General features: G+C 40.8%; 2 protein-coding genes across 3 annotated transcripts in view; one reads left to right on the top strand and one right to left on the bottom strand.

Moving 5' to 3' along the window:
• The first annotated feature begins 98 nt into the window (after positions 1–98).
• On the top strand, positions 99–14,351 carry LOC138013266 (amidase-like). Its single transcript, XM_068860287.1, has 10 exons — positions 99–195; positions 2,621–2,726; positions 2,823–2,952; positions 3,210–3,522; positions 7,464–7,664; positions 8,535–8,609; positions 8,942–9,107; positions 9,670–9,732; positions 12,714–13,001; positions 13,486–14,351. Exons 1-10 carry the CDS (start codon positions 112–114, stop codon positions 13,680–13,682), a joined length of 1,623 nt encoding a protein of 540 aa, XP_068716388.1. The 5' UTR covers positions 99–111; the 3' UTR covers positions 13,683–14,351.
• Positions 14,352–14,507: 156 nt separating this feature from the next.
• Positions 14,508–17,500, bottom strand: part of LOC138013267 (uncharacterized) — an 8,608-nt gene continuing 5,615 nt past the window's right edge. For both annotated transcript variants that reach the window (XM_068860288.1, XM_068860289.1), the window contains exons 4-8: positions 16,852–17,096; positions 15,812–15,853; positions 15,544–15,724; positions 15,249–15,443; positions 14,508–14,910 (exon numbers count right to left, since the gene is read on the bottom strand). In XM_068860288.1, coding sequence (XP_068716389.1) covers positions 14,598–14,910; positions 15,249–15,443; positions 15,544–15,724; positions 15,812–15,853; positions 16,852–17,096 — 976 coding nt within the window. In that variant the 3' untranslated portion in view covers positions 14,508–14,597. The remainder of the gene's footprint in view (positions 14,911–15,248; positions 15,444–15,543; positions 15,725–15,811; positions 15,854–16,851; positions 17,097–17,500) is intronic.

Genomic DNA, 17,500 nt, shown 5'->3' with positions numbered 1-17,500 from the left:
ACCATCGAGGCCTAAGGCTCACTTGTTGCTGAAACATCATTCAAACCTTCCGAAGAAAAACACAGTAGCTAGATAGCGTGACCTTTTTGTTATGGAACGCGTGACTCACGAATGGGACAGGTGACAATCTGGCTACTCCACCCATGGTTGTTCAGGAGACAGTTACAATGGCCATGGCTGAAAATATCAAACAAGGTAAGGGAGAAACGTGTTTTTGTTTTTGAGCGAGATGCAAATAAGCAGTGAGATTTTGAATTAAGAAAACTCAAAGATACTCTTTGGGAACATGTCCTTTATGTCTTGAAATGGCCCTTTATACAGCACGTTTTCGCCCATATTGTGGGCTACAAAAACACGTGAACGTTAAAAAAGGCTAGCGAGTGTATTCACCTTTTCGCGTTAGGGTTAAGTTAAATAGGCCTCATGTTGCTGGCTTCGAGTTCTTGTAGGTCGTTAAGTAGTAGATAAAATATGAGCGGGAGATCTGTATGGGCGTACATGTATCGGCTCGCCATTGTAAACGTCCATACAGATCGGACGCGAATATTTTATCCTGCTTTTGAAATGAATACATAAAATTGAATGCGAACAGTGTGCAAAGTATTGTTATGGGATTCGCTAATTGGACATGGATGCCAAAATGCTGTACGTCCCACAGGAGATAGTGCATGAGACAACAATAGAAATATTCAAAATTGCCATTATGGCAACAGCTCGGTTTCGTCCGCCGAAAACTGAAGGGGAAGAAATTTCCTTACTGTCTGAAACCGTACCTAAAAACACCAAGTACAATAAAAAATGGGCAGTGAACGTTTTTACTGCCTTGCAGAATACGAGAATGAACAAAAAAGCGCAGTTGGAAACATCTGGAGGCAACGGACTTGAGTCGACCAATGTCGAGGAGCTGGGGACATTCCATTTCTAATCCAACCCCCCCCCCCCCCTCCCCTTCCCTATGGATGAGGTCCATCAGAATTCCACTGGAAGGAATCTTTTTTCAAAGGCACCGACAAAAAAGTGAAGGGGTAGGAAAGGTTTTTTCAAAGGGTTCCGGGGGGATTATAAATAGGGGATTATAAATGGAATGTCCCCTGTCAGTCCCACTCGAGCACATGTCCGCCGACAGTTTAAACTTCTGGCTCTGCAAATTCATTTGTGAAGTTGCGAAGCAAACCGGGGAACGCTACCCTCCTAAGACGCTGTACCTAGGGGTACTTGTTTGCGGCATTAATCGCCATTTGGGAAACGTACAAGGAGAAAAGGCGTTTAACATACTGGAGAAAAGTGACAGGAGGTAAAACGACATTCTTTGAAGCAATATTTCATCGCATTTTTTTTTTGGATGTTCTGTTTTAACCTGTATATTGTTCAGAAAATAGCCAGATTGTGTATAGATTTTCATAGAGTAAAGCTGATGGGTAAATAAAATTAAATTCTATGATGAAAATATGTCCATTTTGTTATTCATTTTAATCAGTAGAGATCTGTATCAAAAGTTAATGAATACTAATTAGCTGAGCAGGAGTTTGTATCAAAAGTTTATTCTACTCTTTAATAATTCATCAACCCCAGCCTTTCCCTGCTACCTATTCAATCCCTCCCCGAGCTTTCAGACAGTTGATTTGTATTGGGGTTTACAGTTGTGTACATGTGATCTGAATACTGTGCTGGGATTGGTTTGCACCCTCATGAATAATTAATGAAATTTACAATTATTATACTTTTGTGTCGGTGTCTTACTCAAACAATAATTAACGTGTCAACCACACATATTTTGCATTTCTGAAGTCATTATGGATGGTATTTTCTTTGACACATATTTTCAAAAAGTAACTATCAAACTGAAGGACATGGAGGAACAACTTACAACCCTCTGACGTCCAGTCGGTTTGTTTTGAACATGAGTAATGTCGAACCGTGAAATCCAAAACTGACACTCATTTAGTAAACAGCCTTTGGATAAAATGGAAGCCCAAAATTTTGCCAGGCAGGTGTTAAGCAAAGACACTGTCAAACTGAAGGAAAAAAGGAAAGATCCCCAAGACCCTAAGGCTCGAAAACGAAGAAAGTAACCCAAAACCCTCAACTTAGCTAACCCTAGGCCTAACTAGGCCTAAAGTTAGGTTTCAGGCCTAGGGTTAGCCAAATTGAGGGTTTTGGGTTACTTTCTTCATTTTTGAGTCTTAGGGTCTGGGATCTTTAGAATTCTTTCTGTTTTGGTAAACAGAGACCTGTGTTTTGTACCTGCTGCTCATTTTGAGGCAAAATCACAGTATCCCGTTACTTACTGCTGTAGTTGAGCCTGCGAACTAGTAATCTCTGTTTAAAAGTTTCTTTATTTTAGTCATTTATTTATTTATTACAATTTAAAGTAACACTCATGGAAGTCACAGGCCATTGACGATTGAAATAGAAAAATAGGTTTGTTATTGCGTGAGCTTCTTTGATGCCACACAGAAATTCAAGAATACATGTTGTACTGACCAAACAAGTGGTGGGTCAGCTGACATAATTTCCTATGGAATGACATTTAGAACATCTTTCTGTGGATGACTCATGCTGTGATGATGTTTCAGTTTATTTGTTGACTACACTGATTCTGTTTTCACTCCCCGTTTAGAAAAGCTCTTCAAGGAATCCGCTGTCCGAGTACCAAGCCTTCAGCATCTGTCAGAGATTTCGAGAGGCTTGGGACATTGAGGAGAGTGAACTTGGAGAGTACAGAGGTCAGTATTGACACTCCAAATTGAACCAAAGGAGAACAGTTTCTTCTGTAAAAATTATGAAGTTCAAACTCAGACTGGGCTATATTCATTGAATAGATGCAATTGCCAAGACTCTTGGTGATACTTATCAGCGATTGTATGAGTTACCAGATCCCAAGCTGCCAGTCAAATATCGCCGGACACCTGGTTTCAGGCCAACAGCTGAAGACAATCCTTTCAATGCATGGTTGGTTATCCTTATCCTATTTTTCTTTGGATTTGAAAACTACCGATATGTTAACTAAACAATAATTAAGCGACCCAAGTTTTAAGCCTTGGTTTTAAGAAGACACCAGTGTTTATTGAATCCTATTTAGTGGTTTGTTATTACTAACAGTGTAAAATCTTGAGAGAGTGGGATCGAGGAGAAAATGACATCAGAGACTCACTAATTTAGGAATGTAATTCATGTTAATATGCAGCACACCTTTCTTTGTTTATCAGGTACTGGTGCTGTGACATCAAAGGAGCACCAAGCGGTAAACTTCAGGGTAAAACAGTGGCCATCAAGGATAACACATGTGTGTCAGGGGTACCTATGATGAATGGCTCTCATATCTTGAGAGGATTTGTTCCAGATGTCGATGCCACTGTAGTTTCCCGCATATTGGATGCTGGTGGACGCATTCTTGGCAAGGCGGTTTGTGAAGACTTGTGTTTCAGTGGTGGAAGCTTTAACTCTGTCACAGGTCCTGTGTTGAATCCTCACAGTAAAACAAGGATGGCAGGAGGCTCATCCTCTGGGTCTGCAGCATTGGTGAGGAGCGACATTTTTTATGCATCTGACAAAATCATTGAGAGTTTAGGAGGCATTGTGGCCCAGCGGTTAGGGCGTTTGCTTTAAGATCCGGAAATCCCAAGTTCAAGCCCCTTTCTAACCTCTCATTGAATTTGATCCTGGTAGTCCCTGGTTCAACTTCCCAACTGCACTTGTAAAAAGCCAACTCAGGTTTGCCTCCAGCCAGTTGGGGTTCTTAACATTTTGTTGTTGTTGTTCTGTTCTGTCATTTTGTTGTGTTTCAGTGGCCCTGAAAAGCCCCTATGGGGAGCGGTCAATTAAGTATGTATGTATTGTATGTACATGTATGTAGAGTTTTTCAATGTCAGGCAGGCACCAAATTATAATGAAAGTGATGTTGTAGTTTAACTCAAGTTTAACAACATCTTGGTCCACTCAACCCTTTCTCTGCCAAGATCGAGTTGTAATAAACCGATCACAATCACAATGCCATCTTGTGTAGGACTATTTTTAATGTAAATAACATGTGATACAAGAATAGGTAGGTACAATGTACAGTACATGTATGCAACTCTGTTGATATAACATCCCTCGATCCTAACCTTAAAAAGAGTTCTTTCTGTCACATTTTCAAAACAAGTATAGTTTAGTGGTTTTAATATGTCTTTCTTATTAGTTAAGTTAGTATAAAGTCTTTTAAGTGGGAGGGTTTCCTTCTTGTTCTCTGGGGTCGGTGTAGCTCTGATGGCGCTTCAGTCAGTGGCTCCCTTGTGTGTGTGTTGGCACTCTCTAATGGTTTCTTTACTTATGTCATGCTCACTTGTTTCTGAGTCAGTCAATTTCTCTACAATTATTGTTTTGACTCTGAAGTCAGTCTATCAAGGTAGAGGTCGGCTGATGTGTTTCCTGCTCCTTCTTCTATCCTATCTCTTTGTTGTCTGCAGTGTTAATAACTGCATTCATCAGTTTGAAGTTGCTGGTATCCCTGCAAATTGTTCTCTCATCTGTTATGCATCTGGCTGTGATCCTGGATCCTCGTGTTCTACTGTATGTACCAACCTAGAAGAATGGTTCGTAATTGTGGTGTACTCCACTTGTAGTCCTGGTGGCTGAGTGTGGTGTTGATCTATATGCAGTCGGCATGTCATGCTTTGCATTTTGTCTTTCCAAACGGTCTTTCCCTTGTAGGGGTGCGATCTGTTCAGTTTTATTTAGTGTTTGCATGAATCTCTCAACTTCTCTGTTTGCTCTTGGGTGGGGCGGTGTGGTCTTATGCTTTTCAAATACATTCTGGATGTTCAGCAAACTCCTGGAAATCTTTCGAGGTCTAGTGTCGGTCTCTATTCTCTTTGGTATGCCATAGGTTGCAAATTTCAGTTTCTCGTTGTTGACCTTGAAATTTGTCGATGGTACAGGTTCTACCACAGGGTATCTGGTTCTTTTGTCTATCAACACAAGGTTGTAATGACCCATCTGGGTATGATCTGACATGGTCCACAGATACTGTATCCCAGGGGTGGCCGGGAAGGTTTGTTGTCTTGATCGGTTCTTCTCTCTTCTCTTTTGTTGCTACTTGACACTCATAACAATGTCATTTACTGTTGGCTGTATCAATCATGCTGTTCATCAGAGGGAACCATTATTAATTTTCTCTCTCAAGAGTTGCTTAGTCTTTGGTTTTCTGAAGTGTCCAAGGTTTTGTCCCATCTTGATAACTTTCCTTTGCAGAATTGCTGGAAGTACTATGCATTGTTTTCTGAAGATTAGTCCCTCTGCTACGGATAGTTCGTTTTTCACTAGAAGGAAATTGGTTCCTGGTCTTTGTCACATTTGTATTTCTTCCAATCTCCCTTCGCGATTCTCTTTGCTAGAGTCTCTGTATCTTTTTGTCTTTCAGGCTTTCATCTCTGATTTTTATGGTCACTACAGCAGGTTTTGATGTTTTCTTGACTTTCTCTTGGTGTTTTCTCTTGCTTTGTGTCAGGTCCTGATCTGCAACATACTGCATAATGGTTATACTTTCCACACTTAATGAATAATTATTGTTGTCCAAAAACTTTGAAGTCGCATCCAGGGGGGTGAATTCCTGTTTTCCTGCAATAACTGCAGCCATTCTTGACGATCTTTTCTTTCTTCTTCCATTCTTGTTTATGGGTGCTTGGTAGTGGTACTTTCTTGCTACAAGCAATTGCAAAAAGAGTCGAGACACTCACTTTGATAACCGTACAATGCGTGTCATTTAAGTCAACGTATGTAACATTATAAATAGAAATGCATAATTTGCACTAATTTTCAAGTTTATTTTTATCAATTAGAACCCAATTAGGACGCCATAATGCCTATCCCAGTTCAAGCTCCATTTTTCTGCTTTCCATTGATACCTTTGCCGAACCTATTGACTGTTCCTTTTAGTTGCAATGATGAATTACATGCGACAACCATTGAGACAAGCAATTACAAAAAGAGTCGAGACACTCACTCTTGATAACCGTACAATGCGTGTCATTTACGTCAGTGCATCTCCAACCCCTCTTTCCTCCGAGGAAAGTTGCTTCCATTTCCACTTGGTGCTCAAACTAAAGGGTATCAACATTGAAAATGGGGGAGGGGAGGGAGGGGCATTCAGCCTTTTCTTATGAACTGGAAGAGGGGTTTTAGGAAGAAGAGGTGGATTTTCAATTCTGTGTTTCAACATTTTTCGAGTGCAAGTAGGTATACTTGGGTACCTTTGACGAGTTCCTGCTGTTTCTTTGGGTTATCTTTCCTCAATGGTTCACTTTTCATATCTTGTCACTAGTCTTTTTTCATGTCTCTCACTTGCTGATTGATGCCCTCTTTTGGCTAGCTTCCTCAATAAATTGCTCTAGTGTCCTCCTCTTTTGAAATGCTTTTCTTGATGAGGTCACTGTCCTTGATTGTTTGTATGAGTTGTTCCAGAATTCTATTGTTGTTCTGATCGCCAAACTCACAGTACTTTGCTTTCTTGCAGAGTCACGCTGTATAATTTACAATACTTTGAATCCCCTGATTCTTGTCAATGTTTACTGAACATGGGTCATACATGTTGGTCGGTTTTTGTTTTTTTTTGGTAAGAAATGGTTGTTGAGGTTGCAGGTTAATCGTTTGTATTCATCATCCGCTTCAACTGGAACATTGTCTGGGAGATTGCGAGCAAGTTTCTTGATTTCTTGACTGCCATAAATCTTGAGGGCATTCATTTTATCTTCAACATCTTAGTTTGATTTCAAAATTTGCTGCTTCTTTTGCAAAGTCTTCAAGCCGTTCTTGCCATGCACAGCCAACTTCTAAGGGATTACCTGGAATCTTGAATGCATTAATACAAAGTGTTTTGTCTACAGTAGAGACTCGAATATCTGCTGGACCACTTGCGCTGGAAGTTCCTTGGGTTGTCATAATTTACTATGAGCACGAAGTTGATGGTGCGATGTATATGTACTTGTACTACCGGTATCTTTCTCTCTTCTTGTTTCGCTTAAATCTTCTTCAAGGTTACCTTTCCTTATCCACAATTGATTTTCTTTTACCTTCTTCGTGGTTTTTGCTTCTTGCAGGGTGTTTTCGTTTCCTCGTCACCAATGTAATAAACCAAACACAATCACAATGCCATCTTGTGAAACTATTTTAATGTAAATAGCATGTGCCATGATACATTGTACAAGAATAGATAGGTATGCAAATTAGCTTTGTTGATATTACAAGATTGACACTGTGAAAGGTTAAGTGTTAACCCATTGACCCATGGGAGTGAGACTTTTACTCGTCCATGGGGGCACCCTAAGGTACCCAAGGAGTCAATGGGTGAACCAGTCAAAACTACGTCCCCTTCATTAAGGAAGTGAATTTCTTCTCAGTTGAAATAAACATGTCGGGCTTTTTCCCTTAATTTCTAACCATGAAAGGATTTGTTAATTTCATGTATTTTTACATTGGTAATTAAGGTGGCTGGAGGACATGTTGACATGGCAACAGGTGGGGATCAAGGAGGCTCTATCAGGATTCCTTCAGCAGCATGTGGCATTGTGGGATTGAAACCCACATATGGTCTAGTTCCATACACAGGCATTATGCCAATAGAGTTCACCTTGGATCATACGGGACCCATGTGCCAGACTGTTTATGATACAGCTTTAATGTTGGAGGTAGGAATAGAGATGTTGTTCAATAAATGGTGTAGGACTGGTGCATTTTTTGTGATTGTAGGCTTCAAAAAGACAACCTTTTGTGCTGACAACATTGCTTTTGGTTTTTTTTTTTTTATTATAATGGTAGTAATCTACTCTTGGTTGACACTTGTTTCACATGTACAATGTACATGTACCTCCGAGATGGGATCTGTTCAGTATTCAGGACATGCAAGTCAACTGGATATGGGCAGGAGCCCATCTGGAGCCTACAACTCTACTGTGTTCTTGCAACGGCGTTTTCACAAGTAAGGTTATTTTTAGATTGAATTTCCCCGCTAATTAGACTCCCACAGGAGCCCGATGACCAATTACAAGAAATTAAGCTGACGTCATAGGGTCACCGAACCGGAACTGCCTTTGTCTTTTGACCTAATTTGCGGGAAGGGCTAGTCTAAAAATAAACCTACTTGTGAAAACGCCGTTTCACAGACGCTGTATGGAAGTTGCACGCTCCAGATGGGCTCCTGATATGGGATCTAAAAAAGAATGGGATAGCAAGAAGGAAATCAATCGCTTGCACAATGCTACAAATCTATAAGGAAGGAGCACAGGGCAATTGATCTGGAGACCTCAGGGTCAAGCGCCATTCTATCCTCTTGAAGTTGTTCCTGGTCACGGTCCCTCAGGTTTACTAACTTTTCAGCTGTGCTTTTGAACAAAAAAGTTATGTATCATTGATCATGTTTCATTCACGCGCACTTACACACAGGCAATTAAAAACAATGTACAGTACATGTACTGTATGTCCTCCTTCTGAGGACTTGACTGTAACTTAAATCCAAGGCTTCAGATGCGCAAATCCACTATGATTTACTGTTCTGATAGGTTTTGGCAGGGTATGATGATGGACTGGATCCAAGACAACCATGTGACCTGCACGTTCCAGAGTACACAAAGTTGGTAGGCATTAGTTTGATGACTTTCCGTCCTTTAAATTAGCGTTCATAAATACAGAAATACATGGGCTCATTCTTTCAATCTATCCAGTCAACTACACGTAGATGTTTACATAGAATAAATAGCAGCTGAAAGCATAGTCAACAGGGTTAGCGAAACAAAATAGAAAAACTTGTTACAAAGAATAAACAATGCAAGCTAGTTATCAAGAGCGACACCTTGAACAATATAGTTTCCTCACACTCATCCCACTGACATCAAACGTCAATTTGATTTTAGGAAAGCAGTGAGAGTAGTGTTTGGAATCGAATGATTTTTTTTGTATTTCTCACTAGCTTACAGGAAAGATCGACAATATGAAAATAGGAATCTTAAAGGAAGGATTTGGATTAAAGAGTTCTGAACCAGATGTGGACAAGTTGGTTAAAGAATCTGCTGAATTGTTAGGCACCAAGTGTGGTGCCGTTGTTGAGGAAGTTTCAATCCCAATGCATTCAGATGGTAATTGAAGTTGGTCACAATACAGGAGCAATATTGTCCATCCTTTCGCAAGTGCATGCGTTTTATCAATCCATCCATCTTTGCATTTCATACACTGATACTGCCCCCAACAGTAAAGTGACACTGATCCAAAGTTCTGAACTGCTGATTTTCACTTATATTCACTAGTGGCACGCCCCTTTCTTTGGGAAGGAACGCAACATTGAGATACGAAAATTGATAGGAATCGTTTGCTTTCTCTCTGTTAATGATGAACTTAAATTGACGAAGTTCATTTAAGTGTCAAGTCTTCTAGCATTGTGGACACTAAACATAGATATGAAATCAAACATTGGATTTTGAGGAGAGGGGAAAACCGGACATCCCGGAGAAAAACCTCTCAACCAACAAACTCAACCCACATTTGATGCCGAGTATGGGAATCAAACTCGAGCCACATTGGTGGGAGGTGAGTGATTTCACCGCTATGCCCGCAATCCCTCAACCCCCCCCCCCCCCCCCCCACCTCCAGCTAAGTTCTCGCAACTCAAACTGGATTTTTTTCGTTTCTTCCATATGCAAGGATCTGAAATCTGTGGTGTCATTAGTCAGATTGGAGGTGATCGAATGATGTTGGAAGGGGCTGGTGAGAAGCTTGTCATGTAAACACAGAGGAAGATTTTGGGTGCTGATGAATTCAATCACTTATTGCTACCGATAAAAACTACATTCTGCAGGCGCAAACTGCCAGAAAACGGCTGTTTCAGTGGAATCCAAGTCGATTCGTACCCACCCAATTTCAGACAATTCGTACCCAACATATAGTTGATGCTTACAAGCCTATTCAACCTTAAGGATTCATTTCCACCCAACCTCCATTCTTGTCATATTTAACGCTACAACTGTTTACCGATGCATCATGCACTGGAGAAGCTACTAATTCCGCTCTTGTCAGCCGCGGCTTAACCGTGATTAGTGCGTTTCGATCCGGGTTTTGTTACTAAGGTATTGAGAATTAAGGAACGAAATGATAGTCCATATGAAATGAATCATATATTGAACTACGGACATATGAAATCAACTGAAGCTATGACCCTCGCAGTTATGAACGCTATTTTAGCAATTGCGTAGAGAAGTCTTGCATTTTTCAGGCTTCTTCCCCGGAGGGGAGGGGGGACTCCCATATAAAAAGGTCGGGGTGCTCATCGCAAATTTTGAAAAGAACCGCTAAGAGGTACCAAGATCCTGTCTTGCGGGCGTGGCATGAAATTTTTTTTACCCCTAAGAGGTACCAAGTTATGGGTTTTAATAAGACAAAATTTAAAAAAAATATCAAATGAAAGGTGTTACAATTGAACCCACTGGGAACTCGGAAAAATCTGAGCCTCAGATGGGATTCGAACCCACGACCCTCCGTGATCTAGTACGGATGCTCTAACCACTGAGCTACTGGAAACTCTATGGTGAGCAAGGGTGAAATGTGGGTATTTGACTCGAGCTGCATCACGCAGCCACAGAGTCAAATATCGACTGACACCATAGCTCATAACTGCATCACGCAGTCACATTGAAAGCATCATTGAACGATGCGGCCAACGAACTACCAAAGTGAGCGAATGTGATAGAATGTTTTAACACATATTAAATGAAAGGTGAATGTTAAAACATTCTCTCACATTCGCTCAAAATTTAAAAAATAGCTCATTATCAAATGTCTCCTGTCCTGGTTTTTCGGCTCAGTACCCTAAAAGGAGCAGGGCTCAGTTGGTTAGTGCGCGGCTATCGGAGCGGGAGTTACCCGGTTCGATCCTCAGTAACTTCAACGTCTGTTTCGATTTTCCTCTGATCCGTGTAGCTATAGCTTTAAATATCCGTAAAACGGAGCACTGACAAAGGGAGGGTTGGGAGTAAAGGTTGCACCGTCGGATTCTATTGATACCAGTTTCGTAACTGAAGGAACTACTGACGTTAAATAAAGTGACTTTACCTTTAAAGGTTCTGCTGTGGACCGTTTGAGCTGAGCTTTAGAATTTCAAAAGATATGCGTGTTCTAAGCCAAGATATGGCACTAGCATGAGACTACGAGGCTCGCCGTTCTTACGGGAAAGTCTGCCGCTAGGTTGCTCAGGAAAAGTTTTCATTTTTCCCCATTTCCAGTTTGTGCCAACAACCGGGGGGGTGGGGGGGGGGGGTTTGGCGATCTCATTTCTACGTCAATAACTCTTTGTTGGTACTTCTTTTTCTGCTCTTTCTCATGCTCCTCGAAGATCGATTCTGTGGATTTCCTCTGCTTACACGCTGAGTTCACATGCGTAACACGTACACATGTACATCGAAGAATGCTATAACTCCTCGTGACCAGAAATTTCCTGCCTTTGTGTCAAGCCTAGCCTCAGGGCTTTTGACAGTGGATCTTGGGTCGCATACGTCATTGTCGATCGGCAGGAGGTGGGGCTTTACCTCGACAATGTATGCGGCAGTGGGTTGACTCTTGGCAATACAGGCGGCCTGGGGTTGAGTCTTTGCGATTTCAGCCAGCAACTGGATGTTTTTCTCCATCCCCGAGCTTTCCCACTACAATTGCTAAAATTGCGTTCAGAACTGCGAGTTTCATAGCTTCACTTGATTTCAATATCATATCCGCAGTTCAATATATGATTCATTTCATATATCATTTCGTTCGTTGATTCATTCATCACGGGAACATTTGAACCCACAAATGACCCACAGCTTAGTTGGTTGGAGCGTCGCATCGGCATCGCGAGGTCACGGGTTCACACCCCGTTGAAGCCCTGAATTTTTCAGGCTTCTCTGCGCAATTGCTAAAATTGCATTCATAACTGCGAGGATCATAGCTTCTCTTGTATCGAGAATTATTGAGAAGTTGTGAGTTTACAAACAATATGTTTGCGTAGATACGATTTTTTAATGATCGCTGTTATAATGCACATGCAAGAACCTTTTGAGCTCTTACGTTGCCATGTTCTCTCTCTATTCAACATTGAGTCGATTCATTTGCACCCGACCTTTATTCTATTATTGTCATATTTAACGCTATAAGTGTTCACCGATGCATGTGTTAGTATTTTATTTTTGGAATGACGAATTAGCTGTAGTAAATATATTACTTACGTATTTGAAACAGGTCTTGTAAACTTTCGAATTTGCCTCCACGGTCTACACGTATTTTCCGCTGAATAAAGGCGCTCGTAACGTCATTACGATACAAGTTGCACGTATCATGGTCCAATAATATGTGACATATCTTGCAACGGCCAAAAACGTTGCGAGATGTTACGTCACAAGTATAATGTGAGAAAGTTGAACGCTGTTTTGGTTAATAAAAACAAATTTCCACCGCAAACAAAATGGGTACGAATCAACCATTCGCCTTGGTATTTGGGTACAAATCGACTTTCCTTTGCGATAATTAATGCCATAGAGTAGCTCCATTGCAAACCCGACTCGTCAAGAGCGGTTTTTTTTTTTCGCTTGTAGGCAATATTTTTGTGGTTCTCCTACGAAAAGTAGTTCATTACAGTTTCCATTTTATCTGCGAGTGACTAGAAAGGCGATTCCCACCTCTTTGAATCAAATGATGTTTTGCATCCAATTTTGTTTTATCAGGTTTTGGTTCCTCTGCGAAAATGTATTATGACACCACTCTACAAGAAGCGGTTTCAAGAGGCATGAAGTGTCATGCAAATGACATGTCAAAACGTTGCAAGTTTCTCAGGATGATTGCGACTTATTTGCGCAAAGATTACAACAATATCTTTTACGGAAAGGCGCAGAACTTGGGTCGAGTACTCGGCAGGACCTATGATGAAGCTCTGCAGAAGTATGACCTGTTGATTCTACCGACACTCCCAAAGAAAGCATCAGTCTTCCCCCAAGAAAATCCTCCTTTGCAAGGTTAGGCTCTGCCTTTCCCATAAATGAAACGTTGTTTAAATTTTTATAACAGTATCGATATCACTCATTAACCTTTCCCATCTGAAAATCGTTCTTAATCTACCTCCCAAGCGCATCAGAGATGAATGAAGTCAAGAAGACCCGTAATTTCAGACCTCATAAAAGTCACTCATTTTGCTTGTGCATTATCAAAATAAAATAAGACGCCCAGTTAGACTGTTAATGTAGGATACTGACATTTTGCGTATCTGTCATTGCAAAAGGGTGATGGCATTGAAATGACGGAAGATAATTAAGTATACCAGAGAAGGGAAAAATGTTAACATAACAGGGTATCCCTGGCGGTCACTTTTTGTAACTACGGCCAACGGGTTGAATACACACACGTGACTAAATATCATATGCGACTCTGATTGAAAACAAAACTCGACTGAATTTTAGATGTGATCTGCCTTTGGTAATTTTTCCTTCCTTTGATCGACAGAGTACATGGACAGAGCAACGGAGAATCTTGTGAACTGCTCACCTTTCAATGTGTCTGGTCACCCAGCTTTGACAATCAACGCAGGCTTCAGCGAGGGTTTGCCAGTTGGAATGATGATTGTGGGAAGAAAGTTTGAAGAGGCCTCTGTTCTTAATGTTGCGTATGCTTTTGAGAATATTAGAGATAACAAGGATTGACCCCATATTATCAAACAAAAGTCTTACATTGCCACTAGAAATGGTTTTCTCCAAAAGTGGATAACTTGGCCGGTAACTCTCACTATGTAAAAAACAAGTCGTTTTACTTTGCAGTTGACTTCAGTGGTTTTCGATAGATTAACACTTAACTTCAACTTCAAACATTGAACATTCTTCGAGTTTGTAAGGAATAGCATATGAAGTTCTAGGAGTTTTTCCTCGGAGCTTTGATCGTTCCGTTTAGAGTGTAGTTTGGATGTATCAAAATTGGGTTCTCTTTCCGTGAGATAAAATAGCCCGTATAAGTAATGAGAAAATCGATTTTATTTGCGTGCATTTATAAAATTGACCCAGATGATAATGATTATTATTTTCAATTGTCATGTTCGCAAAATATTTGTAGTGTTTTGTATGGTGTAGCATCGACATTTGAATGATGGAGGATTGAGTACTGTGGCTTCGGAAATACGAGTCAGTGGGGGAAATCACCTGTCACTCCTCTTCTTGGTAAATAATTCAAATGTCCAGTATTCAACCCTTTGACTCACAGGGGTGATCGGTATGTAAATTCTCCTCAATTTCAATGAAATGCCAGCAAGACAGGTATGGAGAATGAAGAATATCATCAGCTTCAAATGTGTGACCTTCTTATAACACCAAATTCTCATGACAACCCAACAAAGAAATCTATGGTACTAGTTGAGAGAATGAGCATCTCAATCTTGGGAATGAAAGGGTTAACGCCTTTAACCAAAATAGTATTGCATTGGTTAGAGGTAATCTTTGCTTTGTTAGCTCTCTAGAGCAAGGAAGAAATCATCTTGGCACAGTGATAAACATACTTTAATGGTTTCTTTCTAATATCTCCACTAAGTATACACAAGCTTAAACAAGAGGTCTGATCTGACTGGGCCTTCAACCTCGGACATAAATATTACCGCGAGGGCGGGGTACGTCCTTCAGATGATTTAAGCTGTTGGTGCCGCAGGGATCATGGGTTGGCCAGTTTCCGGTGCGAGTGCTTGCTTCAAAGTAATAGTACTCCTTTAGAAAGGAAGTGCTTTTAGAACGGATCAGATCAGGTCCCAGAGTAGAACTGCCGGGGTTTCCAGCAGAGTGTAAGATCAGTTGGTCTGGGACATAGTTCAGGCATTTGTTTGCGATGTTCTTTAGAATTCGGCAATTTAGACTTCCTTCTTTAAACTCCACCAGACTGCCTGTTTCTTCCCTGTAAGTGGAAACTCATCAATCATAAATGTCATCTTCTTGAATAAATATTGTACACCTCGCTTGGCCTTACTCAATGCAGCACGCGTTTGACGGGTGTGGCTTTTCCAACCTCGTTTCTGGGGCCCCTCCTCGGCGGAGAAAATCCCTGGCAACGAGGTTGGTGGCTTTCCCGTAAAATGGTCACGTGAAGCGACCTCTTTTCCAGGATCTCGCTTCTTCCTAAGATCTTGCGGAGAGGATTTTGCAATTTGAGTATTTACCGCTGAAAAAAGATAAACTGATTCGATGCATAGACCTAAGCGCACGAGTAAATTCATAATAAATAGACATTCCCACCTGCAAGCAATATGGTGGTTGATGTTAGATTTCACCATGAACTCGTGACCCAGTGTTTTCCAAAGATTAAAGTCCAGCGCGTTGAAGTCGGTCTCGCTTTTAGGAGCCTCTGTAGAGATAGGGATGTTGGCGTAGTGTGGGGTGACTCTCCAGTTGGGACGCGGGGTGATCGAGTTTGTTCCGGATTGAAAATATCTGGTAAACAGACAATAACATTTGGTGGAAACAAGAGTTTCACACCTATGTTACAGTAATAAGAGCTCTAAATTAAATGAGTCTTTGACAAAAAATTTACCGGAAGTTTGTAAAGGTGTAGCTATACACTAGGGTCCACCCTCCTCCGTCCGTTTCCATGTCACAGTAGATCTCGGTCGGATCTGTTCCGTCTGGCTTAATCCAGTATACACCGGATTCCGTTTCTCTTCTTTTTTGTTTAATTTCTTTGCATGACTTAGCAGCGTAATCTTTCGTCAAACCTGCCATTAAACGGCTACAGAATATTATTCATCGACCAAACTAGACGCCGGTTAAAATGTGATCAATAAAGGACGGAAAATTCATACCAAGCAAGAGTTTCTTCTTGTCACAAACGGGATTCTCTTCAACTGTAAAGTAAGAAAAGGAAACAAGGAGGTATTAAAAAACAGCGTAGGAGATCAAAAGGAAGTGAGAAGCGTGACGCGGGTTCGATTCCCAGACTTGGTGTCATATGTGGGTTGAGTTTGTTCTCTGGGTACTCCGGTTTTTTTTTTCTTCGACTTTAAAAGTAAAAAAAGGACTCTTTAAGAAAAGAAAACAAGATACTGTATCGAGAAACAGTGTAGGAGATCAAAAGGAAGTGAGACGTTTGACGGCAGGGATGGTGCATTGGTGAGAGAGAGGAGAGAGAGAGAGAGAGAGAGAGAGAGAGAGCGAGCATTGGCCTCCCGCCAATGTGGCCAGGGTTGACGCGGCGTCTTGCAACTCTACTCTGACTCGAGAGGTTTTTCTCCGGGTACTTCGTTAACGAAACGTATCTATTTTGACTTCTGGGTGGACTGTTTACACAGTGAGGTAGAGTGGCTGATCAAAACAGAGTTTGTAATTGAAAATTTAAATATCTATGAGATGCAAAAGCAAACGAGTGAACACGTGAACCTGAAAGATAGTAAAAAAAATAATGCTGACAAACACAAAAAAGCGAAGGAAATGGGTCATAAATATAAAGTTTTGACTATCTGAATGATTTTGGGTTAGATTGGCGAGCGATATATTGTTGAAAAATCCAAAGTTATCTCTCTTCGTGCAATAATGAGTAATGGAAACAATCTTCGCACTGGTGAGTCGCAGTCAGAAATAAATCGGGTTAACTAGGAACCAGTCATTGTAAAGCAAGTATCTGCCGAGGTTCACCTGTAACACTAGAATTGAAGATTCACGGAAAACGGGATTTAAAGGTAAAATAGGTATTTGTAGACTTTCTGTTTCGATGTATTGCGCAAATAAACAAGTATCTGTCCTTCTCTTTAATGGTCAATATTCCCGGGTCAATATTCCTCAACTGGGCGGGTGATTTGATTTGGTAAATTGACCACCGCAAAGAAATTTTAAAGTTGACGTTTACCTCCGTTTCCGCAGTATCTCCCCCTTTTGAGGCAAGATGGTGGCAATTTATAGATGAAGAAATCTTTGCACTTCATAATCGTGATTTGCTGAGTCTTCGCGCAGCATGTCTTCCCTTTTGAAAAACAGACGGTTGCTTGTACTCTCATTCCTGGCTGAAGGTTGTCGGGGTGCTTTTTCATGAGGTATCCTGGGAACTTAGCCCCACAGGATGGGGACTTTAAACACCCCTTTCCGCCTCCATCCCTGTTAGAAATAGCAGCATGAAATTTTAAACTATAAATTTTTGTAGTTAATTAGTATTGTTCTCGGAAAAGTAACGAAAGCTATTTGGCCATTGCGCATGCTTCATTGCTGAGAGATTCCATCACCCAAGAGTAAGATTTACCCAAATTGCCCTCGTCCCCATCAGCGTCACATAATTGTCTATTTTTAAACCAATTTTTGCTGAAAAATAAACAATAAAAAAACTCTGTTAACCCAGTGTTGCACTCAATTCAAACCATTTTGGAATGAAACTTTCTCTTCCAAGTATTTCTATATCATTTAAATGTTACACAAAGAATTTTGACCCCGGGATATTTGAATTGAGTACAACACTGAATTAGCCGAATTCTCACTTTTGCTGAACTGCTTCCGTTTTGCGCTAT

The sequence above is a fragment of the Montipora foliosa genome, chromosome 8 (assembly GCF_036669935.1).
Source record: "Montipora foliosa isolate CH-2021 chromosome 8, ASM3666993v2, whole genome shotgun sequence".
NCBI lineage: Eukaryota > Metazoa > Cnidaria > Anthozoa > Scleractinia > Acroporidae > Montipora > Montipora foliosa.
Note: the sequence above shows the minus strand (reverse complement) of the source record. Positions and strands in the feature narration are given on the sequence as shown.

Coding starts and splice junctions, on each gene's coding strand:
- LOC138013266 (XM_068860287.1), top strand. CDS start 112: ATGGGACAGGTGACAATCTGGCTACTCCACCCATGGTTGTTCAGGAGA. Junction 2,727..2,822: donor TGAACTTGGAGAGTACAGAG/GTCAGTATTGAC, acceptor TTCATTGAATAG/ATGCAATTGCCAAGACTCTT. Junction 2,953..3,209: donor GACAATCCTTTCAATGCATG/GTTGGTTATCCT, acceptor TTTGTTTATCAG/GTACTGGTGCTGTGACATCA.